Here is a 26,968-nt window from a genome sequence, read left to right on the forward strand (position 1 = left end):
CCTCTTCCCCATCAATCTCGCTCAAAGTGATAGTGCTCCTCTGAAGTCTAGACTGCTTACTCGACAGCTATTTTATCTATTGCATTGCCTTGTATTTTTCATTCCTCATGGGCATCTTATTCTGACCAGACGGTAAGCTCCTGGAGGGAAAAGGCTCTCTTCTACCATCTGTGGCATGTCATGAACAAAGAGCACTCATTAAATTAGTTTCTGAGTAACTGAAGGAATTACTCTTGTTGCTGTCCAGAATACGCATGCAGGCAAGTTCAGGATGGCCAGGCCTGCCCTACTTCTCAAAGGCGTCCTGCAGCCCTGATGTCAGGAGGCTGCCTTGGCAATGAGTGCTCGTCTCCAATCAGAAACAGCTGGGAGTACGCATGAGTCATGAGTGTGCGGTGACCTTAGTTAACAGCACTAGTTACAAGGGAAGCACATGCCTAAACAGGCTTCCCTTGGAGATCCTGTGGGTTCAGCCCCACACCACCGCAATATAAAGCGAGTATCACAATAAAGGCAGTCGCACGAATTTTGTGGTTTACCAGTGTCACGTAAAAGTTATGTTTGTATTAAACTGTAGTCTATTAAAGAGTGCAATAGCATTATGTCTCAAAAATATGTCATTACTAAAAAATATTATCATCTGAGCTTTCAGTAAATCATAATCCTTTTGCTGGTGGACGATCTTGCCATCAATTTGTAAAAAACACACTTTCTGCGAAGGGCAGTTAAACGAAATACTATGCCCGTAGGTGCCAGGTGACTTACAAATATAGCTCTAATCCTCACAAGGATCCCACGTGGAACCCGGGGTTCTGAGACGCTGTGATGTGACCTCTCCAAAAGCTCAAAGCTTTTAAGGGATGGAGCCAGGATTTCAAAGCCAGCGTATGAACCAAAGTCTCTGACTCCACAGCAGGTGAAGATGGTCGGAAGGGGTCTCCTGCCTCACTGGCTGGTCAGGGTTGGGTGTGCTTGCCTGGTGGCTACATGGAGGCTTCCTGCTTCCCTTCCACTTCCTAAATAAAACGGCTGGATCAAAGGGGACCCAGCCGTTTTCCCAGAACCTTTCTCAGACTAACAAGGACCATTTCTCAGTGGTCATGTGAGCAGCTCTTCTCCCAGCTAGCACCTTCAGATTCCATGTTCTTTTGACATCACCGTACAGATGCTCAGCTCCTGAAAAAACAACTGAAAGCTTGAGTCAGACACTCCATGTGCTGGCTGGGTAGCTCAGTTGGTTAGAGGGCCAACCCTATAAGCTAATTTTCAAGTTCAGTCTCTGGTCAGAGCACACACAGTAAGCAACCAATGAATGCATAAATAACTGGAGTAACAAATTGATAATGATTCTCTCTCCCCCCAAATCAATAAACAAAAGGATCTTCCCTGCAACATTGTTGCACTAAAAAAATTATAAACACTAATGCCTATCAACAGCAGAGTGGTAAAATTATAGTACCACCATACGGAGTACTATAAGGCATTAATAATAAAATGTCTAAGTTCAATAATAAAAGTCTAAGTATATTGTTAAAGAGAAAAGGTGGCCCTGGTTGGGTAGCTCAGATGGTTAGAGTGTCGGCCTAATACGCCAAGGTTGCAGGTTGGATCCCTGGTCAGGGCACACACAAGAAACAACCAATGGATGCATAAATGACTGGAACAACAAATTGGTTTCTGTCTCCCTAAAATTAAAAAAAAAAAAAGAGAAAAGGCAACCAAACATGCACATGTATGTATTTGCATAGGAATAGAAAACTCTTTGAACGACACATATTTGTTCAACATTTATTTAAGCATTTTAAGGTATCCAAGAAACATCAAGAGGTTACCTGTGACAACTGGGTCTGAAGAAAAAATAGTAACTTGTACTTTCTGGTAAACTTCTGTACATTTTTTTTAAAACCACGAGCACTACTTTTTGTAGTCAAAACTTAAAAATAAGTATGATAAAGTAGGAATATCTAACAGGTTCTTGACTGGAAAGGGACAGGTTACTTACAAATTTCTGCATTTAGATAATGAGGATGGCAGTAGGAACATCCTATTTTTAGGACAGGTGGAAACTTACTCTAAAACTGTAAAAAAAGGGGCTGATGATAAAGCGAATACGTCCCAACTTCTGACGGCCCAGATCTTCCTAACCATACAATTCTAAGCTGTGTATCTACCTGGAGGTGGTGTGGAATGCAAGGCGAGGGAGCTGCTGCTTTCGGTCTCAGGCTGCATCTTACACACCGGGTCATTAATCTCCCAGACACAGCGTCAAGGTGGACGGGATTCTGAATCGAACTATTCTCCCCATTATTACCAAAAAGGCAACCCAGGCTCCAGACGTCACAGGGCGAGGATCTGATTTCCACGCACAACTAACCTCAAAGGCCACACTCCTAACCTGCTAAGCTCCGACAGGCGATTCCTGTCCTGTAAAATTGAGCAGCCACCAACCGTTTGGGCGTCCAGTCCACAGGCTCAGGACAAGGTGGGGGCTGGCGCCAGCACCCGGGGGCGGTGTCGATGCAGAAAGGAGGCGGAGAATCCGAGACTCGGTTCTCGTGGAACCGAAAGCTCTGCGTATGCCCCGCCCCCACGGTCACTGCGCGCCCGTCTTTTCTTCTCCGCAGCACTTGCGGGGCTTGAAGGTGAAGGAGCGAGTCCGTCCCGGACCACTGCCGGCTTCACCGGCACTCTCGGCTTTTTTCAGTTAGAGTTCGAGAGCAACTCAGCTGTCCGAGGTCTCAGGGCCGCGGGTAGCGGCTGCAATGACCACCGAGAAGGAACTGGGCAAACTGGCCCGCGCCTGCACAACTGCCAGAGCGCACGCGCGGTGCGCCGGCGCGGAGAGGGCGCGGCTGGCTCGGGCTGCGGCTGCGCAGAGGCGGTGCCAGACGCTGCGCCTGCGCAGTGGTGGGGCGGGGCGGAAAGGAGAGAGGCGGCGGCAGTGGCGGTGGTTGCTGAAGAGGAGGAGGAGAAGGAGGGGGAGCTGAGGGAGGTGTTTCTGTCAGTTCCGGCTGTTTGTTCGGGAAGTGGATCCGCCGCTGCCGGAGCAGCCCAGAGGGAGCTGCGGATCGCGAGGCCAGCACCGACCCCGTCCGCCTGCCCTCACCTCCCCTGCCCGCCATGGCCCGGGACTACGACCACCTCTTCAAGCTGCTCATCATCGGCGACAGCGGTGAGGGCCGAGGCGGCCGGAGGCGGCGTGGGCCCTGCCGGGCGCGGCCCGCGGGGGCCTGGGGCGGGCAGACGCGCGGGGAGGTGCCGGCCTGCGCGGGGCGGGCGGGGCTGCCCGGCGCCGCCTGTCCCAGGGGCGCGCCGAGGGGCACCGGGCCGCGCCAAGGAGAGGTTGGGGCGTGGGACTGCGAGGCGGAGGAGCCAGGCGAGCAGGGATTGGGGCTGGGGCGTCCGGTCCACACACCGCGCCCGCTGCTGCCTCACGTGTGACCTTGGTCAAGTCGCGCGATCTCGAGTTGGAGAGACCTGGGTTCGAGTCCTCGGTTCGAGTTTTGGGGCTACCAGCTTCCTCACTCTGTGACCTTGGGCAAGTTGTTTCGCCTTCCTGAGCCTCAGTTTCTTTATCTGAGAAGTGGGGACGTGCCTCGCTGGGTGGTGTGAGTATTTGATGAGATAAAGCTGGAAAAGTGCTTAGCACTGACCTGGCGTAGATGTTTTCTATTGACGTGGTTAGCAGTATTCTGGCAAGCCTCAGTTTCTTCCTCTGAAAAGTGGGGATGCTCCCAGAACCTTCCTCGTGGGATTACTGTGAGGTTTAAATAAGGTAGGACAGGTAACACACTTGGCACAGGGCCTGACACATTTGCTGCCTAATTACCAGGGCTCGATCTCTGTGGTTCTGTTTCCTCGTCTGTAGAATGGAATAATGAGATCTGCTTCACTGTGCTGATTGAGTGTTCAGTGAGATACCCCACACACGCACACGTAGTGGCTGGAACAGGGCCTGGCTCATGGTGCGTATTCACGTTTGACTGCTCCTACGTGCTGCCCGTATGCGAGACAGGTATTGGAGGTGGTCAGCCACGATTGCCGAGGTGCGGACCATATCCACACTCCTGGGGAGCTCCTAGATCAGGGCACTGCAGCCTCTCCAGTGCCCAGGGCAGGGCCTAGAACTTGGTGGGTGCCTAACACATACTTGTAGAAGGAACGGATATTAAGCGTCCTTAGAAGTGATAGGCTGGTTTCTAGGAAGGGGTGGAGGGTTTTAGAGGTTTGGAGTGGGGCAGGTATGCGGGTTTATGGAGTGACCAAGAGGTCAGGGAGGCAGGCCTCAGGAGGTTTGTGGGAGCGTAACTGAGGCGCCGGGATTAAATGATGGGGAAGGAGGCTGGGGCATGCAGAATTTATAGACCGGACCAGACCAGACCTGACCTGAGCTGAATGTGGGCAAGGGGGTCATGTGACGGGAGGCAGACATCAGCTTGGTGGTGGGGCCCATGGGCTGCTAAGCAAAGAGGGGACCAAATCGGAGGGGTTTAAGACCCTGATGTTGGAGACTTGGGTGACGGTGTCATAGCTGGGTCGGGGAAGTAGGTGGGTTTTGGTCTCACTGTGGAGCTGGATTGGGATGTGGTTGGTGGTTTGGATCAGGTGAAGGATGGCTGAGGTTTCCGTGGTTACTGGTGGAAGGGAGAGGTAAGAGGAAAAATTAGGGGCTCACTACGGAGATGAAGAGTAGCTGTGGTTGGGGAAGGAGTTAGAAAGGAGGGGGTTGTGGTTTGTATGAAAGAAAACCAGACGGGCTGTGTAGACTTGCTCTTGGAGATGACCTCTGGCACTCCCCTGGGCCCCTAGGCTTATGCCTTTGGTTTACAGGATTTAATTTCAGCCTTGGCCTTGGTTATGAGGGGCTGGCCCCAGGGTGATTGCTTTCCTTTAGGAGTTAAAGTTAGCCCACTATGGTCAGGGGCCCTTATCCTTTCGCAAGACGTCTAAGACCTGTGTTGATACTCCAAAACGAAAAGCATAAACTCAGCAAGAAGATGCGGCTCGTTGGTTTTTGTGCTCTGTAGAACCCAGGGGATGATTTTGGCCCCCTTTCTCGCAGTACATTTTGCACGGGGTATTGATTTTTCACCCAGAAGTCAGGTGCGGGGGAAGACTCACTGGGTCAAGACTGATGTTCCCTGGCTCCCAGTTCAGTCTGACCGTGGAGGACTGCGCTGTGAAGAGGACACAGATGCTTTGCCGTGTAGTTTCTCCTGACAGTGAGCTGGTGCTCCAAGCTGAATGCTTAGGGGCGTGCAAAGTAAGCTCTGGCCGTTGGGCAAGGAGAGGAACACCGTGCTCTCCCCTGATTGGGGCTGCTTGAGTGGGTGCTCCCGTAAGGTTTATCAGATGATTTCACAGACAGTCTCTCATCTGGTTCTCGCTCTTTGCCTGTGTGGTTTGTCAGACAAGCAAATTAAGGCTCCAAGGAGCTCACTGACTTGCCCAAAGCTCATCAGAGGCAGAGCTAGGAGTTAACTAACGCACACAGATTCATGTATGGGCAGCTGGTGTCAGGCCTAGCAAGTAGTAGGCCCTCGTGAATGTTAGGTTCTTTCTTTATAAATCTAGAGTTCTTCTTCCCACTCTGCCACATTGTATACGTTTCTAGAATACATTCCCTCAGCTCCTGCAGCTCTGCTTTATGCCTGAGGTCCCACACTTTCTCTTGCATGCTGCGTTGGCTGATTTGTAACAGCATTTCACCTGCTCCACCAGGCCAGCCATCCTCGTTCTTAGAACCAGGAGACTGGAGTGGCCCCTAAGAGGTCTAGTGAAAGCCTTTCATGTTGCAGATGAGTGAACCGAGGCTCAGAGAGGGGAAGTGACTTATCTGAAGTTCTACAGTACATTAGCTACTGAGCCGGGTTTAAAACTGAGAACACTCTACTTGAAGGTCTAAAGGTCTTCAACAGTCTAGAGGTGAAGCGAAAAGGAGCGAGGGAACTGTAGCCCAAGGGAGGAGCGGGGCTGAGGGTGGGGACTCCTGTGGAGGCTCTTTGAGGGCCAGAGCATCTGTGTAGCCCAAGAGGCAGAATGCGGGGAGAGAGTATGGTGGCCACCGAGAGGCACAGAGGGCCAACCCCTGCCCCTTGCAGGGTGAAGATGATGGGGTGGACTGGTTTGGTTTCACACTAGCGATGGCCCTTGGGAGACTGTTGGCTTCAGCTGTGGGGAAGGGAGACTGGGACTTGTCACTGCCTCCCTTAGGCCAGTGCTGTGGGATGAATGGCAGCAGTGTGTGTTCCAAAGAGGCCGCTCCCAGGGATATTTTGGAGATGACATTTCTCGGGGTGGGTGCCTGCTCCTTAAAGGGAAGAGCAGCGCTGGAGGTTGGTGTCAGGCCCAGAGTGAGGCTCGGAGGAGCTGTCGAGGTGTTGGCTGTAGTGGTCTGTCTGCAGCCTTGTGGTTTTCAGAGGCAGCGCAGAGGAGCCAGGGGGTGAGTGCAGGGGACCCGGAGGGGCCGTGCCGGAGGGGCCGCTGCCGCTTCGCTGCTTCGTGCAGAGAGAGCACCGTCCCCCGGTCTCTTTCAGCTCATCTGGAGTCCGATAGCATTTAATTTTAAGAAAGTGTTCTGCTGCCTCCAGAAGTTTGAAAACCACTATTTTGGTTCCTGTTAATGCTTCAGTCTTTGCGTTAGATAGCATAGCCGTCAGTGTGATTGGCGGCCGTTTGGTCATAAATCCATTTCACAGTGTTTTTTTGGCACCTACTAAGTGCTGGGCCTGGCTTCCAGTGCATTGAATGTCCAGGGTATGTGAGGCGAGATTTCGTTTCTAGAGGAACTCAGGCCTAGTTGCCCAGACACAGCTTTCAGCTGAGTAAGCAGGCCCAGGAGTCTCCAGTCTCCAGGAGGAAGCAGAGGAGCCGGCAGGGCCTGTGGGGTGTTGGCGCTGGGCAGAGCGCTGTGAGGGACCCAGCCCAGGACTCGGGCTCTCCTTGGGCTCAGCAGGAAGCCTCGCAGAGGCGGCGATGAGGAAGTGGTTCTGAGTAAGAGTGCTGCAGGCGCCGGCTGAGCAGCAGGTGCTGTGGGCGCAGCACCCCCAGCCTGCCTTTGGGAAGGTCAGGCCCCGGTGTACCCCATGAAACCAGTTCTCCTGGGCTCCCCTGGACAGGGTACTCCCCTGGATGAGTCTCCAGGTGAGATCATCAGAGAGGACGTCTGGATTGGTTAGGGTGAGGGAAGCACAGCTGGGGAGGGGGCCCAGGTAGTGTCCTTCCTGAGGAGCTGGCGAATGCTCTGGGCTCCTCCCCACAAATATGCACATGCACTCAAAATCTGCACTGGGTTTGGGGGTTTCTCAGACTCTAGGCTAAGATCTCTTAGAATCTGGCTTCTAGGCAGGCTGCTAAAAGTCGTCCACCAGGAGTGAGATGCGGGAGCCCCTTTGGGGTCTTTGTATTCTGCTTCCTGGAACAGAAGCAAGAAGACTCCACAAGCCGCATGTATTGGAAGGAGCTTTAGCGCTCCGGAGTTGGGGTCAGGTCTCAGCTCACACTTCCTGCTGAGGCCCCTAGGCCAGCCGCTTACCCCCTTGGAGCCTCAGTTGCCTCACCTTAAGAGACACCGTTGGAATCATAGGCGCATCAGAATGCCCACTGCACACGGCGCTCTGTGCATGCTAATTCTTTCCTACTGTGGTCATTTGACCCAGCTGGCCGTAAGGGTGGTGGGGTAGGGGGTGGGACAGAAGGACACAGGACAGTTGCATCTGGCAGGCCGAGGCTGCTGTGTGCTGGAGTAAAGGGAAGCTGAGCTTAGTGTTCCGCCTGTGCTGGGAACGAGTGTGCCAGCCGGCGCCGTGGCAAGTGAAGTGCTCCGAGCACACGGGGGCTGTTGGGCTGACAGGCGTGTGGCAGACGGCTACTCCTCACTGACCCAGCTGGCGGCGGCATCAGCTGGGGTAAGATGGCTGGCAGTTGCTTTGAGTCGCCTGGGCCTCGGTTTTCTCACCTGCAAAACAGCCCCGATGATCTCAAGGGCTCTTTCCAGCTCTGCAGGTCCTCGCCCCACACTGCGCGTGAACCGGAGCTCCGCACAATGCGCAGTTGTCTAGGGACTGCGTTTCAGATGCGCTCTGTGGCCAGTGTCATTTGGTTGACCGTCCCCTGCATTATTTCTGTCACCTGGTCCCTTCCTCTGGGTTGCTGGGGCTAGCCCCCAGCACAGGACCTGGGCACGAGTCCCTTTTCACGTCCTCCCCAGGCACTTGGGGACAGCTTGTCTTACACGAGGACGGAGGAGAAGGTCAGGGATCGGGTGGGGGGATGTTCTGGGTGTGCACTGCTTGAGATCCGAAGCAGCGCTGAGGAGGGCGCTGAGCCTGAGGCAGGCCTGGCTGCCTTCTCCCCGGGGAAGGAGGGCTGGGGCTGGGGCGGAGCGAGGGTGCCAGGGTGCCGCACCTCCTCTCATCTCCTGCTTTCTCTGCTGCAGGTGTGGGCAAGAGCAGTTTGCTGCTACGTTTTGCCGACAACACTTTCTCAGGTGAGTGTGCCCTTGGGGTGCTGCTGGGGTGTTTGGGTTTTGAAATCCCTTTGCCTGGCGCCGGAGCACACCTGCCTGCGCCTCACGTCGGAAACCTGGCCGATCCGACTGCGGCCGCGGGAAGGAGGAGCGGGAGGCCCGGGTTAGAAGCCTCTCTGGTCCGTCCTAATCTGTCTGGTTCAGAAAAGCCCTTTGTAGGCCTGCGCTTTGGCCGCCCAGGGTCTTTCTGCGGCCCAACATTTAAAAAAGAAAAAAACGAGTCAAAAAATATTGCAAGTTAGTACATGACTGTGTAAAATTTCAACCAGGAAGACTCCATAAAGTGAACAGTGAAAGCTGTCCCTTCACCCACGCTCCCTGGTGCCCTGCGGGGCGCTGGTCAGCACGGCGTCTGTCTTTCTGACTTGGCTTCCCCACGCCGCATGGGGCACCGGCCACCGGCCTTCCCCTCCACGTAGCAGGCGCCACCCTCCCGCAGCCGCCGGCAGACCCCTGGTGCTTTTGCACGGCTCTGAAGTTTCCCGGGCTGCGCGTGCGTGCACTTGGCTCATCGACGGTGCTCTTGGTGTGTGCGTGCTTCCCGGCAGCCTCTGGCGGCAGCGGTGCCGCATTTCTCGGGGTACACTGCATGTTCATCCTTGCGTAGCAGAGGGGTCGCTAGGTCGGGGTGTGCGCCCACCAGTGCTGGGTCCCGGTAGTCTTCATCTTCGCTCAGCCGGTCAGCAGAAAGCGCTGTCTCGTGTAAGTCTGTGTTTCCCCGGTCACCGGTGAGGTGGATGTGTTTTGTTTGCCGACTGTGTCGGGCTCATTGCCGAGGCTTCGGGCCAGCTTGGCCTCCCCGGCCGGGGGTGCGGCGTGGCTGGCCTGTCGGGAATTCCCTGAGATGTGGCTGCTGTGGCTGCGGAGAGCTGAAACTAGGAAGTGAGCCCCGGGCTGACGCCCGTCTGGGCGGGGAAGCAGGCGGTCGTCCTGCCGCAGCACTGGCGGCGCGGAGTGGAAAGAGTTGTCCGTGTGACGGCGAGCCTGACTAAGTCTCGGCTCGTCTGTGACGGAGGGCCGATCGTGGCCCTTTCCGGAAAGGGTTGCTGCGAGGGTCGTCTGTGACGTGGCAGGCCGTGGTGCCGAGGCTCAGCGGCCTTTTAGCACACGCCCGCGGGCTGTCGTTGCCAGTGCCTCCTGTTCAGGAGTGGTCACCGAAGGACCAGCTTCTCATGCTGAGTAACCTTCCTCTGCCTCCTCATGCCCTCTGACCCCCCAGCCCGCTCGCTTCCACTCCTGGAGGGCTCTCCTTTGCAGTCTTGCCCCTCTCCCCACGCCTGCTACTGGTGTCTCACTGGTTCTAGCCTGAAGCAGCACCGCAGGCCTTGCCCCGACCGACCCCACAGACTGCTGAGTTCTCCTTGCTAGCTCACGGCTCTGCCAGGGGCTCGCCCACGCCAGCGCCTCAGCGGCCCTCTCCGCGGTGAGCGGAGCCTGTGTAGCCAGGTTCCCCCTCGGCACCGCTGCCCCTCAGGGCCCTGTGACCCTGTGTCGTGGGGGCCCTTCTGTAGAGGAAGTGGAGTGAAATCCGGGGGCTCCACCCACCAGATGTCAGTAACATCACTCCCCCCACAGTTGTGACAGCTGAAAATGTCTCAAGACACTGCCCGGTGTCCTCTGTGAGGACACTGCCCAGTTGAGAACCTGGCCTCCATCGTCTATTTTCAGCTCACCTCTCCGGCTTCCGTGTTCCTACTGTTTGTTCATTCTGCTGCTGCTTCACGGGCTCGCTTGCTCACCATTCATTCTGCCGCCAGCTGCTTGCCGAGCGCCTGCCGCGGGAGGTGCTGGGCCGCTCTCCCCGGCGGCACCCGGCGCTCGCACAGTGCCGGGGCTGGCTCCTTTCCGAGTGTTTTCTCGCTGTGTTTTGCCTCTGCTTTTTCCCTCTGGGTGGGATGTCTCCCCCCACCTAATCTCAGCCTTTGACATTTTACCTGTCCTTTCAAGCTAGGCCCCCGTACAGCTTCCTCCCCAAAGCCTTCCTTGATCGCCACCCACCTTGAACTTTGACCTTTCCTTCAGTTTTGGGAGTTTGGACACGTTGTAGATTCAGTTGTGCGTGTGTCCCGTCTGCTCTGCAGCGCTGTGACACTGTAAGCTCCCACGGGAGCGACACGGTGCCATCTGAGCACCTGGGCCTTGGTGAGCCTGGACAGGGCTGGTACGTTGGCCGGAAACTCTCTTGCTCTCCGTCTTCCACACGGACGCCCCGGGAGAGCCGCTTAGAATGCAGCTCACACTCTGCTGAAACCCCCGGTGCCTTCCCGTCGCACACAAGAGAAAGCCCAAGCTCTCCCGCTGGCACAAGTGCCCGAGACCGGCCTTGCACCCCCACCTGCCTCTGCCTCTGTGCTTGACCTCACGCGACCCCCTGCCCTCACTGCTATTTTTGCTACTGTCTCCTCTGCCTGGAGCACTGCTTTCCAAAGTGCAGGTCATGACTTGTGTGTTAGGTAGTTAATTTTGTGGGTCATCTAAAATGCTTGGAATAGAATGGAAAAGAAAAATGCAGATTGCATGGTAAGTCTCCTGCAGTTCTCGGACCACAGCTAACGAACAGCCCAGCCACCCTAATTAAAAGACCCTGTCCCTACCCCCAGTGACGTCTCCGGCTTTATTTCTTTTGTGGCACTCATCACTCTTGAAATTGTCGTCTTTGTCAGTGTTTCACTGTGTCCTGTCTGTGCCCTCACCTTGTCTGTGTGGCTCCGTCACAGCAGGACTGTCTTCCTCCTTCATCCTAACCTCCCCGGGACCTTGACCGTGCTGGACCCAGAGCGAGGGCAGTTCAGTCTGACCGGGGCTGCCGTGGGCCTTGCTAACGTGAGTGTCTGTGCAGGCAGCTACATCACCACGATCGGCGTGGATTTCAAGATCCGGACCGTGGAGATCAACGGGGAGAAAGTGAAGCTGCAGATCTGGGACACAGCTGGGCAGGAGCGGTTCCGCACCATCACCTCCACGTGAGTCGGGCTGGGCCTCCCTGGCCACCGGCATGGGACTAGTCCGGGTCGTGGTAGAAATGTCACTGGGGTGGGCCCTTGAGGCTGTCGGGAGGCAAGCTCCTTGCTGGCGAGCCCCCCTCTTCCTGAAGATGTGAGAGGAAGAGGGGTGAGGTGTGGCTGCTGCCCATGGGTGGGCGGTGGGCAGTGGGTGGTGGCCGAGCACCCTGCCCCTGGGGCGGACAGGGCAGTGCAGAACAGTCAGCCTGCTGTCTGGCCTCTGGCTCTCCTGTGTGTACAGTGGGGTAGTGGTGACACCGGCTTCCCCCGGTGTTCAGTTAGTCAGTGCCAGTTACCTTGTTGGGGCGTCAGTAGTGACAGATGGGGTCAGCCGTGCAGCCTCCTGTTACCCACCCCAACTTCTCGAAGCCGGCTGCTCTCCGCGGGGACACCTGGACGGGGAGCTGCTGCACGGGAGGCTGTCGAGAGGTCGCCGCTCAGCCTCCCCAGAGCTGGCTGCTGGGAGCCGCTCCCCCAGCGGGCTGCCCTCCCGTGCTGCCGCAGCACCCGGGCGACTCTGAGCTGCAGACAGGGCAGCCCAGCTGGAGCTGCAGACAGCTGAGTCCTGTGGACAGGCTCGTGGTTCTCGGGCTGTTGATGGGACAGGCTCCAGGGAAGAGCAGGACTTTGAAGGCAAATGGTTCAGAATTTACATTTCTGTGCCACTGTGTGACCTCGGGCAGGTTGCCCAAATGACCTGTGCCTCGTCTTCAGGGTTCGCTTTAACTCGGAGCCCTGTGCGCCGGGGACTCTGTGCTGCGGCTTCGGGAGGGTGGGTCTCCTGGCGCCCTCTGCGGGCGCACCGTGACTGCCCTCATTCTGCAGATGAGGGGACTGCTGGGGGGCCCTGCTCCCGGTGGTGGCAGAGCCTGAGCTGCACACGGTGGTGTGCGCACCGGCGCAGGAGCCGTGCAGTCGCTGCCTCTGCGTTAGGCCTGTCCTCTGGCTGTCCCCCGTGGTCCCTGTGTGAGTGGGGCTCTCGGGAAGGTGGGTGAGGAAGTTCTCTGGCCAGGGATCCCTTTCCTCCCCTCAGCATGGAACTGGGTCGGGCCCCAGGCTGGCTTCAGGACCTCCTGTGGGTGGGCAGTGTGAGGGGCGAAGAGTCCCCACAGTGGTGGCTGGGAGCATGGGGGACTCTAGGAGGTGCTGGCTGGGTGGCTCTGGTCAGGGGGTGGGCCCCGAGCGGTTTCTGGGGGTGTCCGTCCCTGGGCTGGCTCTGCAGTGGGACTCGTGCCCCAGGAGCCCCAGCCTGGTGGCTGCGCAGTACAGCCTTCTACGACCCCTTGCTGGTGAGCTGCCTGGGTCCCCTTGCGTCTGTGACTGCTAGCGGGGCCCTGAGGAAGGCAGCTGGGGTCCGAGGCTCCTTGGGGTGGGATAGACGTCTTTGGGCGGCCCGTGTGTCCAGGTCTGGACACGACCAAGACCTCTTGGTCAGACCAGAGCACTGGCCTCGGATGTCCTTGCTCTGGGCTGGAACTGCCACTAAGGACGTTACCTACTTCATTTCATTTCACCCTGATAAAAACGTTGTGTGGTTATTTCCATGTTATAAACAAGAGTGAGGCCCAGAGAGGGTGAAGTGACTTAGGTTGGCTGGTTAATCAGGAGCTGAATTGAGGTCTGATATCAAAGCCCTTGCCTTTAACGGGCCCACGGCCTTGCTCTCTGCTGACCCTGCACCCCCAGGGGACTGGGCTGGGGCAGATGGCAGATGCTCCAGTCGGGGGGTTCAGGGCAGCAGAGGTTACAGGGCCTGTGGCCGCGAGAAATGCTTGAGCCAGGGCAGTGGGCCCTGGGGTGCCAGGGCCCTTTCAGCAGAGGAGCCGTGGCCCCTCCCTGGCTGCTGTGAGCTCAGCTCCTTTCAGGGCGGGGGAGGGGTCAGTGGCCGCCTTCAGTTGTTGGGGAGACGGAGCCACTCAGTGGCCTGAGGGCAGTATGTGTGTTCCAGGCTGCTTGAGCAGGGGGCAGCGCCGTGCCCTGGCGCTGTGGGCACCAGGCCAGCCCCTGCTGGCCGTCCTGTGTGTCTGGGGAGGCTGAGGGTAGCTCCGTGTTGGGGCCCCTGACTCCGCCCCCCATGAGGCAGGAGGCTCTGCCGTCTGTGCCAAGGGGCCATGGAAAGACCTGACACCCCGGGATGGCGGCTGGCGGAGAAAGGAGGAGACTGGGAAGAGGCCCAGAGCGCGTTTTCCAGGGGCCAGGGTGGTCGCCGCATGGGAGTGCGGCTGTGCGGCTTTTCCTGACTCGGGGCACTGCCAGGGAAGCTGAAGTTGCGGCCTGCTGGCCTGCCCGGGACGGGCCCGCTGTCTCTGTTTCCAGTCTCTGGGTCGCTGGGTGTTGCCTGCCCAGCCTACAGCCTGGGGCGTGGGTTTGGGAGGGGCGAGGAGCGGGCAGTGAGACAAGAGGCCGGGGCCACGAGGAAGGGAAGCCCCTTCAACGCCTGGCCCTGGGGTTCCGCCCAGGCTCCCTGACGTCGGTGGTGCGACCTCAGGCAGGTCGCTCAGCCTCACGCCCTCACTGGTGAGATGGCAGCTGTCCTGTTAGTCATAGCAGGCTGTTGCACACGTCAGTTGGGTAGTGGACAGAAAGCGCTGGGTGCTGTGCGGCACGGAGCGAAGTTGTGGGGAGCGGGAGTGATCACTGATGGCGGTGGTAACGGGGGTCCGAGGCACTGGCGCCCTGCTCGCCTCTCTCTGGTCTCTTGTCTCTGATAAAGGCCTTGCCTGGGCCCCAGAGGAGGTGCAGTTTCCCGGGAGCAGGGGGGCTCTGTGCTGGGGCCAGAGCTGTCGGTATCGTGCGGCACCTTCCAGGAGTCTTTAGAAAGGAGAGTTTGGAAACGCTCACACTTTGCTGGCAGGGGACAGTCGTCTCTTCCCCTGGTTCTTGGCTCGCACTTGGACCTGCTCAGGTGGGTGTCCACCCAGCTGAACTACTGTTAACAACCAGGCGCGAGATCTCGGCAGCAGCTGCCAGAGGGCGGGGCTGGTTCGGAGGGCCCAGTGCCTGGGCGGCTTGACTGCTGGGAGTTGGCAAGGCCGTGGGCAGTGGTTCTTGCTGTGCAGGGTGGGCGTCTCTGCAGGTCACGCAGTGTCGGCCAGGGCACCGGGAAGGCTCTCCAGGGAAAGGCGAGGCCCTGTCCTCCTCTTCCTCCCCGGGTTGACGTCCTCCGCCTGTCCTGCTGAACCATGGGAATGAACTAGGGATGTAGTTTCTGAGGGGGACGTTTACGTCCTGTGGCCTTCTGGACCTTCGGGCTGACTGCGGCCGAGGGGTCTGCACCTAGGATGGCGGCATGTGCGGGATGCCTGCGTGCCACGCCGGCTCCGTGCGCTGCCTGCCAGCAGCAGGGGTGAGCGGCAGGACGGGAGGTGCCCGTCTGCCCCCAGGGGAGGGTGTGCAGGCCTAGGCGGGGTCGCTCAAATGGTACGCTGTCTTGGAGTGGCATTTTACTAAGATCTGAGGAGAGAGCATTTTTTGACTGTTGAAACAAGGATAGTGATAGTATGATGTCATATGCAGAACTTGCTGAGTTTTAAAAATAAAACAAGAACTTCAAAGAAGTTTCCAGCAAGTGGCAGACTCTGAACAACTTGGTTGCCCACCTTGGGGCCCAGCACTCCCTGCTCACCGGTGCCCCCTGCCTGCTGAGCCCCCCTCCTGCCGGCCGAGGCACGGGTCGAAGTCCAGGCGAGGTCAGGCGGACCGGAGACTCTGGGAGTTTCGCTGGGAAGTGTTAGTCCCCTCCCGGCTCCTGGCCTCTCTCTGGACAAGGGCCGGCAGGTCTTGTGTAGGCTCTGACGCAGACCCCGGCCCTACAGGTATTATCGGGGAACCCACGGGGTCATCGTGGTTTATGACGTCACCAGTGCCGAGTCCTTTGTCAATGTCAAACGGTGGCTTCACGAAATTAACCAGAACTGTGACGACGTATGCCGAATACTAGGTGAGACTGGGCTGGCGGGGGTGGGGGCAGTGGGGTGGAGGGTGCCGGGGTGCCCCTGCAGGACCAGCTGACTTTGCTTCGCCTCCAAGTGGGGAACAAGAACGACGACCCTGAGCGGAAGGTGGTGGAGACGGAAGACGCCTACAAGTTCGCCGGGCAGATGGGCATCCAGCTGTTCGAGACCAGCGCCAAGGAGAACGTCAACGTGGAGGAGGTGAGGCCTGGGCGGAGCGGGGGTGGGGGCGGGGCGGGCCCGGCCCTCCTCTCCCCGCTGCCAGCCTGCCCGGGGCACCCGGCGGCCAGCAGGAGATGCTGCAGTAGCTGCCGGGCCCTTTGCAGGTGTTAGCTCCCATCCCGGCGGTCCTTGGCGGTCCGCTGTGCCCACGTTTCACGTGGGAGCTCGGTTCCAGCTCAAGGACTGTCACCCAGACGGTCAGAGGCTGAGGTGGGTGAGGACCTCGCCCACCCCACAGCGGTGCACTTCCCACCCAGCCCTCCGGCCTTCCCAGGGGCCCTGGCCTCCAGGACTCCGGTGGCGCCCGCTGCGGAGGCGCACACCCCGCAGACCAGCCCCCCACAGACCAGCTGAGCCTGCGCCCCGGGGCAGCCCCTGGCCCCTTCTGCAGGGCCGCAGGACGGTAGTGGGAGTCTGTGGGGGAGAAGCCTGCCCTTCTGCCACACGCCCCGGCTGGCTGCACGCGCAGTCTTGGGCGGGTCCTGCCCGTGCTGTGCGGGGTCCAGAGGCCCAGAGAAGGCGGGATCCCCGCTGCATCCCGGGCACCGGGCGCCTCAGTTGGGCTCCGGCTGCAGTGTGGGCCATTCTGCATGGGGGCCTGCGGGGGGCCCGTACCCCCTGGGCAGTGGCCTCCCGTCCCTGGACTCCGTGTGTGTCTTCTCTAGATTTGGGTGGGGTGAGAGGCCCTGCTCCTTGGGTGCTGAGGACAAAAAGTGGAGCAGGCTTTGCCGAGTGCTCAATGGTACCTTCCCCAGTGGAGTCGAGAACAGCAGTGTGGGTTGGGAGGTGGATTCTGGCAGGGCAAGGATGTCTTGGGGTCTGGGGCAGGCTCTAGGCAGAATGTGCAGTGAGGTGCTGTGGAGTGGACAGGCTCTGGGTCCCTCTAGTCTGTCACCAGAGCAGGGGCACCTTTATCTGTCTTGTCCGAAGATTCCAGCGGGAGGAAAGGGGTGGGACATACATAAAGGGCAGACTGGAAAATCCTGAGGGATTGACCTTTATGTTTCACCACCTCCTTCTGGAAAGGATGTGAGGACGTATGTACTGGAAAATTCACAAGACCTGGAAAGCTGGGCCCCGGGAGGCGGGGGTGGCCGTGCTGGCCGGCACAGGCAGCGCGCCGAGACGGGGCCTCCCCATGAGGCCTGAGGCCCGCCCTGCCCCCTTCGTCCTCACAGATGTTCAACTGCATCACAGAGCTGGTCCTCCGAGCGAAGAAAGACAACTTAGCGAAACAGCAGCAGCAGCAACAGAACGACGTGGTGAAGCTCACGAGGAACAGTAAACGGAAGAAACGCTGCTGCTAATGCCTCGCCCAGCCCCCTGCAGAGACTGCACTGCGGCCACTCCCTGGCCCGAGGCCCGCGGGGCCCCTCGGGGGACAGTCTCAGTTTCGTGCCGTTATTTAAAGAATTCTCTCCACGTTTTTGTATCTGGAGGCGCCACGTGCACTTCCTCCCTTTCCCCGCGAGCACCAAGAAGGGCCTGGACCGCCTGCCCTTCCCTTCTGGTGCCCCTGCCCCTGGCCGAGGCGCCTGGGCCCAGCGAGGACGCTGCCAGCGAGCGGACTGATTAACCGTTTTGTACATAGTGTATATTGCTTTAACCAGCCGTTCCACCCTCGTCCTGTTCTGGCTTTGCCTCCCTAGCGCCAGCCTGCTGCCGCAGACCCTCTGTCCCCATCCCATCTTGCCGCCGCCAGCAGCTTCCGGAGAGACAGGATCGAGTTCTACCCACATCTGTTGCCAACCTGGGCTGGTGGAGGGGGCTCCGCGTTACTGTTCTCTGCCGCAGGCCGTCGGTGACTTCTGTCCCTGGCCCGGAGGGTCTCGCCTGTCTCCAGGGCCTCTGCCGTCCGTGCTCCCAGCCCAGCTCCCTGCCCTGCCCTTTCTCTGTTCTGCCAGCTGGGGAGGCCTGACCTTGAGGTAGGCTTGGGGTTCCTGTTAGAGGTCCTGCCCTCAGCTGGTCCAGCCCTCGGGTTCCACAGGAGACACTCCTGCCTTTTGGCCAACAGATATCTCGTCCTGCCTTCTAGATGCCTCTGAGCTACAAACCCAGGGGAGCTGGGGCTTCTATTTATACCAACCTGTGTCAGTCCAGCAGAAAGATGGTGTGTTCATGCAGGGATGGGGCTCAGGAGCATTATTTTAACAGCTAGAGAGCGACGCCAAATCAAATGAATTAAGTTCCTCACATTTCTCTTCCTGGGGTTTGATTGGCACAGCAGCCGCAAGTGGTGGCTTCCCCTCTGAGCCCGGTGTTTTTAGAAAAAGTGAATGGCTTCCTGGCATTACGGGGCTGGGCTCTTGGCAGCGCAGCTCTGCCTTCCGGAACGTTTCTTGGTGGGAAAGGAGGAGCCTCTCACCCTTGTCTGTGTTGGCCCAGGGCCTCCCACTTAGTACCTAAGTCTTCAGTGTGGGGCGTGGGTGCCGCTGGAGTGTGGGGAGGGTGCCTCTGGGAGGGTGGCAGCAGCCTGTTGTCACTCACTGACAATGGTTTCTGTGTCAAGGCTGCGGCGTGAGGGTTCCCCGGCAGGTGGGAAGGAACAGCACCTGGGGCTGGGAGCCAGCCGCTTACCTACCCTGGTCCCTCGGAGGAAACACCAGGGTTCAATGCACATGATTGCTGTCCCCTTCCCTCCTCCTTGGGACACTTCATTCACCCTTCCCCTAAAAGGATCATGTAACCTGGGAATAATTTATTTCAACACCATGATGTGTTTTACCAGATTTCCTTTCCTAGGCAATTTCCAGGCGAAGCCCTGACTGGACAATCACATCACAGACCACACTGCAGATTCGCCTCGAGAACACTGTTGAGGGGTTTTTAATCAAAATGGGGGTTTCCCTTTGACCTGTTTCCCCTCTTCCCCAAACTGCCAAACACTGGGGTTCCATGTGACAGGCCTTCCCTCTGGAGCTGCAGGATGGGGGGTGGGGGGGCTCTGTGGGTCCGGGAAGGTGGTGCTGTGGAGCGGGGGGAGGGCTGTGACCAACTGACAGGTGGTCTCGTCTGGTTGGGGGGCCAGGAGCCGAAGCGTGGTCTGCGTCTTCAGCCTGTCCTGGCTGATGATTGGTCCTGCGGTGGGCAGCACGTGCCACTCGGAGCAGTAAGGTTACGCCAGCGAGGCGGTGCTTGCACATTCGAGCAGCACGAGGAGGGGGCCCTGGAAGTGTCCGGCCCGGGCCAGAAACCCTCATGGCTCCTGGCAGCGGGACGTCCAGACCCAGGTGGTGGGGCGATTTTGGTGACGACAGTGTCTGTCCCGCTGAGTGTTAGTACGCATGAATAGGGGGTGGGGGTGGGGGTCTCACAGGGCTGGACCGACGTCTTGGTGAACCTGATGCGAAATCCTGTCGAAAAACAAAACTTTTAATGGTTTGCTAGGATTATTTCTGTATTGAAAGTTTCTAATTATGCTTTTTAAAAAAAGTACTAAAAATAAAGGTTCAAGCTGCCAAATTTTCTTCGGGGGTCCGTTTCCTCCAGCTGTGCTCTGGGTGGGCTTGGCTTCTTCCACCCATTGTGTCCAGCTCGTTTGTTCTGGTTTAGGCACAGGGACACTCTGAGAAGCCAAGTTCATTTCTCCACGATAGGCTGGTCCAGGTTGAGCTGCTCTGGTTTGCTGCGCTGGCTGAGGGCACGTGTGGTGAGATGCCAGGGGAAGTGCCCTGTTTATTCCCTGCACGCCCGGAAGGATGCAGTGGAAGCTTTGCCTGCAGCGATGTGACTTGAAGTTTCTGCCAAGCTGGAGGGCTGGCCTGTGGCCGGGCGACTGCAGCCCTCGCTGGCAGGGAGCCCAGGCCAGGGTGGGTGTGGAGGCTGTGCCTTCAACCACAGCTCCCAAAACAGCTGTCACAGGATGCCTCCACCCTGCAGGGGAGGTGCCCCTTCCTGGCTAAGTCCACTGGTTGGGTCCCCGTGTGTGAGGTGACTTCCCCAGTGTGTGGGGGCCTCACCGTTTCTGCATCTTCGTGCCAGCCAGTGGCGGTTCTGAAAGGTAAGCTGCGTTCCCACCAAACAGCCCCTCCAGGCACCCAATGACTAAGGCAGGAAGCTCTGTAGAAATTCAATTTATTCTTATACTATTTTCAAAAGAAGCAGTGGTGCGCTGTTTTTCTAAAAATATGCCTTTATAGATTTTTATATATAATATGTATATTATAAAATCCATACATGTATTTACATGATTGCTACATACAAAAGTACAGCACTGTGGTATGTACATATCTATAGATACATTCTTTCCGCTCATCCCTGCTGTGCTTTTCCCAGGTGAGGGAGGGAGATGATCCTGGGGAAGCAGCCCACGGGCTGCTCAGCCTGGGCGCCTCGGAGTGAGGCCTCAGCAGAGGAGGAGCAGTGGCTGCCGGAGGAGCCGGAGCAGCAGGTTGCAGGACTCGTCCTTCTGCAGGCCTAGTGGGCAGTATCCAGAGGCGTCCACCCCGTGGTGACAGCGCTGCCCTTGAGGTGGAGGTGGCTGACCACAGACCCCTTTGGGGCCATTCTGTGGCCTGGACGTGCTCGGCTGAACCAAGAACTTATGTGAGTGGAGCAGGGCGCTGTAGTTGGAGGAGAACCCCTCCCAGCCCTGGCCCCGCGAAGGGGGAAGGACTGGGTGGCTAAAGCCTTCCCAGGGCCCGTCGGAAGCCTGGCTGGCCCTGCCCGCCCGGCCCTGCGGAGGGGAAGGCCTGCACTGGCGGAGGCCAGAGAGGAAGGGCAGTGATGCCAAGGGGCACAGGCCCGTCTTCCCTCTGGGCTTGGGATGGCCTCAGCCAAGCCGTGGCAGAGCGCAAGAGAACGGCCCCAGCCATCAGGCCCCACAGGCTGGGTCTCCTGCCCACAGTGCTCCCGGCAGAGGTGCATGCACACGGGTGAGGGGCCACCTCCCCCTACGCCCCGGGCCAGGGTCCGGGGGAGGGACGGAGGCTCAGGCCAGCGGGGGCAGCAGGAGCCTCCTGAGGCATGCAGAGAGGGCCTGTTTCTCCTGTTCCCCGTGTTCCCAACAGGAGGGCAGCAGTGCCTGGGGTTGGGCCAGGGAGCCACTGAGGGGTGGGCGGGGCTGGCCACTCCGGAGGGGGCCTGAGCCCTACTCAAGGACGGCGGATCCTCGGGAAGCCCGGGCTGGGCCTGGCTGGGCAGCGGGCACAGGGCTCCTGCCCGGCCCAGGGGAGGCTCTTGCATGCAAACACCCGCACCCCATTCAGTTGCCTCCAGTCCGCCCATCCTCGCTGGCCCGATTCCTCCCAACTCAAATTTTCCTGAAGAATGAGAAGAGCCGTTTGCCTTCGGTGGTGCTGGGCTCGTCCCCGTGGCCCGCGCCATGGGCCCTGGAGAGGGCAGCAGCAGGCCGGCTCCGTTCCTTCAGGTGCGTGTCCATCAGCTGCCGGTCAATGACCCTGTGCATGTCATCCTGCAGAGAGCACAACGGAAGGGGCTGAGCAGAGCAGTGTCCTGACCCTGGTCAGGGAGGTGACAAAAAGACCTGAAGGACTGAAGGATGGGAGATGAGGGAGGATGAGGATGAGGGATGAGATGATGAGTGGCTGCAGCCGGGGCTGCCCCAACCAAGAAAGCAGTGAGCGTAGACGCCGGGATGCACGGGAGCCTCGTGACGCCTCGCTTCAGGACTGGGGCTGGCTTCTCCCCAACAGCGTTGCCCCCCGCTGACTGACCCCACAGAGGGTTAGTCCCTATGGGCGCAGACAGGCTGCAGCTGGTCCTTCCTGTCTGTCTCTCCACCCTGCCCGCCAGCTCCATACCAGAGCTTGGCCTCGATAATTATTATTACCGGCCTGAGCTGCTGACACCACCAGCAGCTACATGTGACAAGGACAACCCCATGCACCAGCCCCCTCCTTGCGACGAGGCTCCCATCTGCGGCAGAGACCTGGGCATCACCACTTCAGGGCCTGTCTTGCTTTAACTCGGGCCCGTTTCCTTAGCCTCCTCACTGGGGCAGCACCTTTCCCTACCAGTCTGTTCAAGTGGCCCAGAAGCCCCCTCACCGACTCCCCCTTACAGGACAGCAGCTCTGACTCCACGGAGGAGCTTCCAGACAGAGCAGCTGCGCTCTGGTTGCTAGATTTTGATTCTGTGCAAGACTCCATTTGACAAAGACATTCTGCCACTAACACTGGGAAGACTATCGGTTAAGCCTGTCTAGTTCACATCAGCAGGGAACACGACAAGCCGCTGCCTGATTCCTTCACCCTCGGACCCTGCGGGCTCTGGAATGTCCTGGTGAAAAGACAGCGAGCCACAGGCTAAACCCTGGAGTGAGTCAGCTGCTCCTGAGGGCAGGAAGTGGGGCTGGCCGCCCCCCTCCCCGAACAGCTTGCCCAGCACCTCCTGCCCCCACACCACTGGGTGTCAAGTGAGTGTCCGCAGGTTTCAGTGTGAGACAGACTCTCGCCACATCGCCAGGCGGCCGCAGGTGTGGACCTCTTGTTTCCTCCTCTGCTCGGGTCCTGCTCCCCTGCCTTCCTCTCTTCCTACCCCCATCTTCCTTCATGCTCATCGTCCTGACTTCATCCCTCCTTACAGAAAGGACACATCCTCCCTACTTGTAGCGTCCCAGTGCCGAATCCTCAGCACAGTGCCCTGTGCTCAGGACGTGCTTAATAAAATCTACGTTGTTGAGTGCAACATTAGGAATGTTAGAGCGTCCTTCAGAAAGAAACCCTTTCAGAGCTGCCAGTGTTTATTCTGGCACATTGCAAACTGCCTTTTTTTATCCTTTAAAATTTCTCCAGGTGATGCTATGGCACATAGCACTGTAGAATACCATGCACGCACATCCATGAGCTGGTCATAATTCCACGCCTGCTGTCACGTCTGTGGCCAAAGCAACCCATTTATGAGGCGGTGGCACCAAGAACCAGGTGTCAGCCTGTTGGTGCTGGGCCACGTGCTGCCGTGTTCGCTGGACATGATGGTGATGGGAGGAGGGAGGCCAGGACTTGATGGCAGGGCACACGGCACAGACACGATGCCAGACTCCAGCACACAGAACACAGTGAGCCACAAGGGGGGCAGCAGGGATGGGGCTTCGATGGCAGTGGGGGGAGTGCGGGCGGAATGAGGGCCCAGTCTCACCTCAAAGGCAGGAGGGGTGTACAACTAAAGCTGTTGATACAGGAACTGAGAAAGGCCACTAGATCAGAAACCAAAGGAGCCAGATAGTAAAAAGCCCTGAGGAAGCAAACTGTAGCCAGGAGAGAAGAAAAAAGAACAGGACGGTAAGCCAGGGCAGTCTGGCCTAGGAGCCAGGGACCAGGTCTGGGGGGGTGGGGGAGGGTCAAAGCTCAGAAGGACCCCTGGAGGAAAGGTCGCCCACAACCTGCCCTCCACAGTGGGGCTTGCCTGGTAAAGCTGCAAGTGGCTTTTCATCAGCCTGGTTAGGATTTCTTGGGGAGCAACACGAATGGTTGCACCCATGTCCTGAAATTGTACCACCCTAACCTCATGAGCAAAAAGCAAGTACAGCTGTGGTCCAGCAGAGAGCCGAGCTAGACCCGAGACGGGGTGGGCTGCCCGGGCTCTGCAACTAGTGGTCCTGCAGGGACACACTGACCCTTACTCCCCAGGCCTGCACCCGGACAGCATTCTTCGGAAAAAGGAAGCTGGCCTTTTAGAAAGGGAAGGACAGCAGCTGCTGGCAACTTGAGGGTTGCTGAACTACATCCCCCTGTGAATTTTCACTCAGCTTTACAGGGCTTCCTGGGCCCTCCAAGTTAACAGCTGCTTCTTTCTAGCGAATTTAAACAAAGCCGTGATGATCAGTGGAAGGAGGCCCCTGCCCCAAGCGGCACAACCTGGGGTTCACTGCTCCGAGAGTAACCTCAGGCATCCTTCCCCAGGACCTGGGGCAGCAACAGCTCTGCATTTCAGCAAGTGAAGACTGTGGTTGCTGCTCGCCCATGCACACCGGCCCCCTCCAGTAACACCAACTCTGCCCGTGTCACAGACTCCTCCTAGAGCCTCGTCCTCCCTTCCCTTACCTGCCAAGCCTCAAGCTGCTGCGAAAGGTTCAGTTTCTGCTGAATGGCATCCAGCAGCTGGCTGTTCAGAGACATCATGTCCATCTTGCATTTGGCGAGTTCCAGCTCCACAGCATTTTTCCTGAAAACACACGCCACAGTGACTATGGATACCCCATGCCAGAGCAGTGGGTTCTTACCTAGGACACCTGGAGTCCACAAGATGAGGAAAGGTGCTCTGACCTTAAACTCACAACAAACAGTAACAGTAACTATGATGTAACTTGCAGAAGGCTGGAAAGTCTGTAGCACATTTTCACAGACGTTTTCTCAATTTCCCTAACTGACCTAAAGGGGAAAGGATGATGTGTCTGCCCAGCTCACAGATGAAGTGGTTAAGGGCATGACGCTTAAATCAGGACCAGAACCCGGAGGAGATCAAAGGCCTCACACAGCACTAGGAAGCTGCTGATCCTTGCCCCGCAAAGCTGATCCCTATGGGAGGTGGGACCTTGTCCTCCTGGTCCCCTCCTTTTCACTTAGCAATACCCTTCTTAAGGGATCTGAGAGATACTCCTGTATGCAAAGGTGGCCACAGGGGAGATCATCACCTCTCAGCTAATCATCGTAGCCAACGACTAAGGGGCTGGTGGTAAATTACTTACAATGTATCTGGGCCTAGGGGAGGAAAGCGCCAAAAAGCAAGGTCTGAAATACTTGCTCTGCTCAAGAAAAAAGACCTGAGCCCTGCCTGGCAGAGCTCAGTGGATTGAGCGCGGGCTGTGAACCAAAGCATCACAGGCTCGATTCCCAGTCAGGGCACATGCCTGGGTTGCAGGCCATGGCCCCCAGCAACTGCACCTTGGTGGGTAATTGCTCCCACTCATCCACTTACATGCACGCTGTATTTTTACATTTTGAAATGTTTCACACATTACTTTGTAAAACTTCCCAACACTGCTACATTATACACCAATGAAAAAGAATATTAATTTTTTGGTGTGAGGGGTGGGGGACTAGGAACAGGAACAGAAAGTGCAGGAAGCTGCACCGCCTCTGCGGAGGTGGCACGGGTTGGCTCCCTGCCCAAAGGGGCATTTAGTCCTCGTCTTCGTCAACTGTTCCTTTTTGCATTCAACACGACAAAAACTAGCAAAAGTATCTTCACTGCACAGGGCCAGCGACAAATGTGCACGCCCAAGGACAGCTAGAGGACCCGCGTGCAGAGACAGCCCAGCTGCAGCATGAGAGAAAAGTACTCCAATGAGCACCAAGCTAAGCGCCGCCCGAGGCGGGGCAGTTGAGGTCAAGCCAGTTCACGCCACCACCGTGACCAGCAGGTCCTCACTGGCCCCTTGGCCCACTGTGTAGTCAGTCACCCCCCGACACCCCCACCGCTCCAGAACGGCGCCCCGCCAGCCCTTTCTGGAGATGCAGCTCAGGACAGCCAGCCCAGCCCACACTGCCCGCACCGCCCGGCAAGGGCGGGCACCGCACTGCGGCTGTAGGGACTGGAACTGAGCCTGTCCAATAAACACGGAGGCTAGGACGCCACATCACGTCGGCTGCCATTGGCCAATGGCAAACCGGAAATCCTCCTGAGCCGGTTGCCATGGACGCCCGGCCTGCCGGAGCGAACCCCTGGCGCGGCGCCCCGCCCCTCTGCAGCCTCCCGAGCTCCCGGCAGGCGGCGCCGCGAGCAACCCGGAGACCTCGCAATGCACTGACTAACGCTGCCGGAGCCCCGCGGAGGGGCGGCAGCTGCTCCGGGAGTGGCGTCGGTGGGTGGGTGGGTGGGTGGGGCCGGGGTGGGGGGTGTCTTCTTCCAGAAAGTGCCCGATGCAGGGCCTCACCTGAAGATGGAGTAGAGCATAACAGACTATTGGGACATAGCAAGTAAATGCATTAAGTGGGCTTTGAAGCCTGAGTCTACTCAATTATAAAGACATTTATGGGACAACTGGGGAAACCTGAACCCTCGAACCAGATGACGTAAGAAATTGTGAGTTTTTTCAGGTGTGATAACTGTATTGTGGTTGAGTGCTTTACAAAAAGCGTCGTTTCCTGGTAGAGACCCATGCTGAAGTGATTACAGACCGGGGGACAGGATGTCTCCTGATCTTCCTCGGCACTGCACGGAGATGTAAAGCACCAGCCACATGCTGATTAGTGTTGGAGCTGAGAGATGGGTAAGCAGGGGTCCAGCTCCCCCCCACTTTGTGTATGCTTGAAAATGTCCATAATAAAAGAATAAAAGCCCCTAAAATAAAAAAGGTGAGGTAGATATGTATCATGAAATTGGGAGGTTCTCCGAGATGCAGGTGGGGGAAAAACAAGACATGTGGAGGAGCATCATCCACTGACGCGTTTAAAAAGCCCAAGGTCTGCAGGGCCACCACACAGTGAGGGGGTAAGCTGTGGTCTCCAAGGGAGCCTCCCCCCATAGGATGGGATCTGGTGCGGTTCTCCGAGGCATGGAGCACAGAGACAGTGACAGGTTCGAAGTGAAAGGTGATAACATTGGTTAGGTGTCTGACTTACAAGTGGCTTTGACCTGGAGAATAGAATGAAGATGGGAACCAGGGCCCAGGCTTTAACCGTCCGGGGCCCTGTTCTCCATCTTCATTCTATTCTCCTGGCTGCTGCGGCTCAGAGGATTGAGCGCCGGCCTGCGAACTGAAAGGTCTCCAGTTTGATTCCCAGTCAGGACACATGCCTGCATTGTGGGCCAGGTCCCCAGCTGGGGGCATGAGAGGGAACCAATTGCTGTTTCTCTCTCTCTCTTTCTCCCTCCTTTCCCCTCTCTGAAAGTAAATAAATAACATCTTTTTAAAAAGCCCACGACAATTGCATTCCATATACACCTGCATATGCACAGGAAAAAAGTCTGCGAGGAATGCACACCCACTTTCACCAGTAGTGTCTGGAGAGAAGAACAGGATTAGGGGAGGGTGGGGAGCAGGGAAACGCTCAGTTTCACGTTCATAGTCTCCTGTATGAGCTAACTTTTAAAGCTGACCACACACTCATGTTACTTGTGATGAAAGAAGAATAAAACTAGCCACGCTCACTCACTTCGCAATAGCTTCGTCCCGGTCCCTGATGGCCTTCTGAAGCTGCTCCTTTGGTTCCTTGTCCTCAGATGTCACTCTGAGTCGGTCTCTCTCCTCCTTCAGTGCAGTCATCTCCACACTCAGCAGTGTTACCTGAAGGGAGACCAAAGGGATGAACGTGATGGCACCGCTGCGGTGGGCCTGGACTATTTCCCTCCGGGGGGAGAAA

General features: G+C 57.7%; 2 protein-coding genes across 6 annotated transcripts in view; one reads left to right on the top strand and one right to left on the bottom strand.

Moving 5' to 3' along the window:
* The first annotated feature begins 2,946 nt into the window (after positions 1 to 2,946).
* Positions 2,947 to 19,170, top strand: RAB35 (RAB35, member RAS oncogene family). 2 transcript variants are annotated; one of them, XM_045841947.1, is made up of 6 exons: positions 2,977 to 3,172; positions 8,438 to 8,488; positions 11,367 to 11,490; positions 15,345 to 15,469; positions 15,559 to 15,683; positions 16,883 to 19,170. In XM_045841947.1, exons 1-6 carry the CDS (start codon positions 3,121 to 3,123, stop codon positions 17,009 to 17,011), a joined length of 606 nt encoding a protein of 201 aa, XP_045697903.1. In that variant the 5' UTR covers positions 2,977 to 3,120; the 3' UTR covers positions 17,012 to 19,170. The 2 variants fall into 2 exon arrangements, with proteins under 2 accessions (XP_045697912.1, XP_045697903.1); XM_045841956.1 differs by lacking the exon at positions 15,559 to 15,683 and having other exon boundaries at positions 2,947 to 3,172; positions 16,883 to 16,989.
* Positions 19,171 to 19,304: 134 nt separating this feature from the next.
* Positions 19,305 to 26,968, bottom strand: part of BICDL1 (BICD family like cargo adaptor 1) — a 78,563-nt gene continuing 70,899 nt past the window's right edge. For all 4 annotated transcript variants that reach the window (XM_045841933.1, XM_045841913.1, XM_045841924.1 and 1 more), the window contains 3 exons: positions 26,762 to 26,892; positions 23,708 to 23,828; positions 19,305 to 21,117 (listed from right to left, as the gene is read on the bottom strand). In XM_045841933.1, coding sequence (XP_045697889.1) covers positions 20,956 to 21,117; positions 23,708 to 23,828; positions 26,762 to 26,892 — 414 coding nt within the window. In that variant the 3' untranslated portion in view covers positions 19,305 to 20,955. The remainder of the gene's footprint in view (positions 21,118 to 23,707; positions 23,829 to 26,761; positions 26,893 to 26,968) is intronic.

This window comes from Phyllostomus hastatus, unplaced genomic scaffold, assembly GCF_019186645.2.
Source record: "Phyllostomus hastatus isolate PE091 unplaced genomic scaffold, TTU_PhHast_1.1 phas_contig_1162, whole genome shotgun sequence".
Taxonomy (NCBI): domain Eukaryota; kingdom Metazoa; phylum Chordata; class Mammalia; order Chiroptera; family Phyllostomidae; genus Phyllostomus; species Phyllostomus hastatus.

Bases quoted from the DNA above. Each gene is read 5' to 3' on its own strand.
- RAB35 (XM_045841947.1), top strand. From the start codon at position 3,121: ATGGCCCGGGACTACGACCACCTCTTCAAGCTGCTCATCATCGGCGAC. The intron at 3,173-8,437 runs GTGAGGGCCGAG...TCTCTGCTGCAG, and splicing joins GCTCATCATCGGCGACAGCG to GTGTGGGCAAGAGCAGTTTG. The intron at 15,470-15,558 runs GTGAGACTGGGC...TTCGCCTCCAAG, and splicing joins CGACGTATGCCGAATACTAG to TGGGGAACAAGAACGACGAC.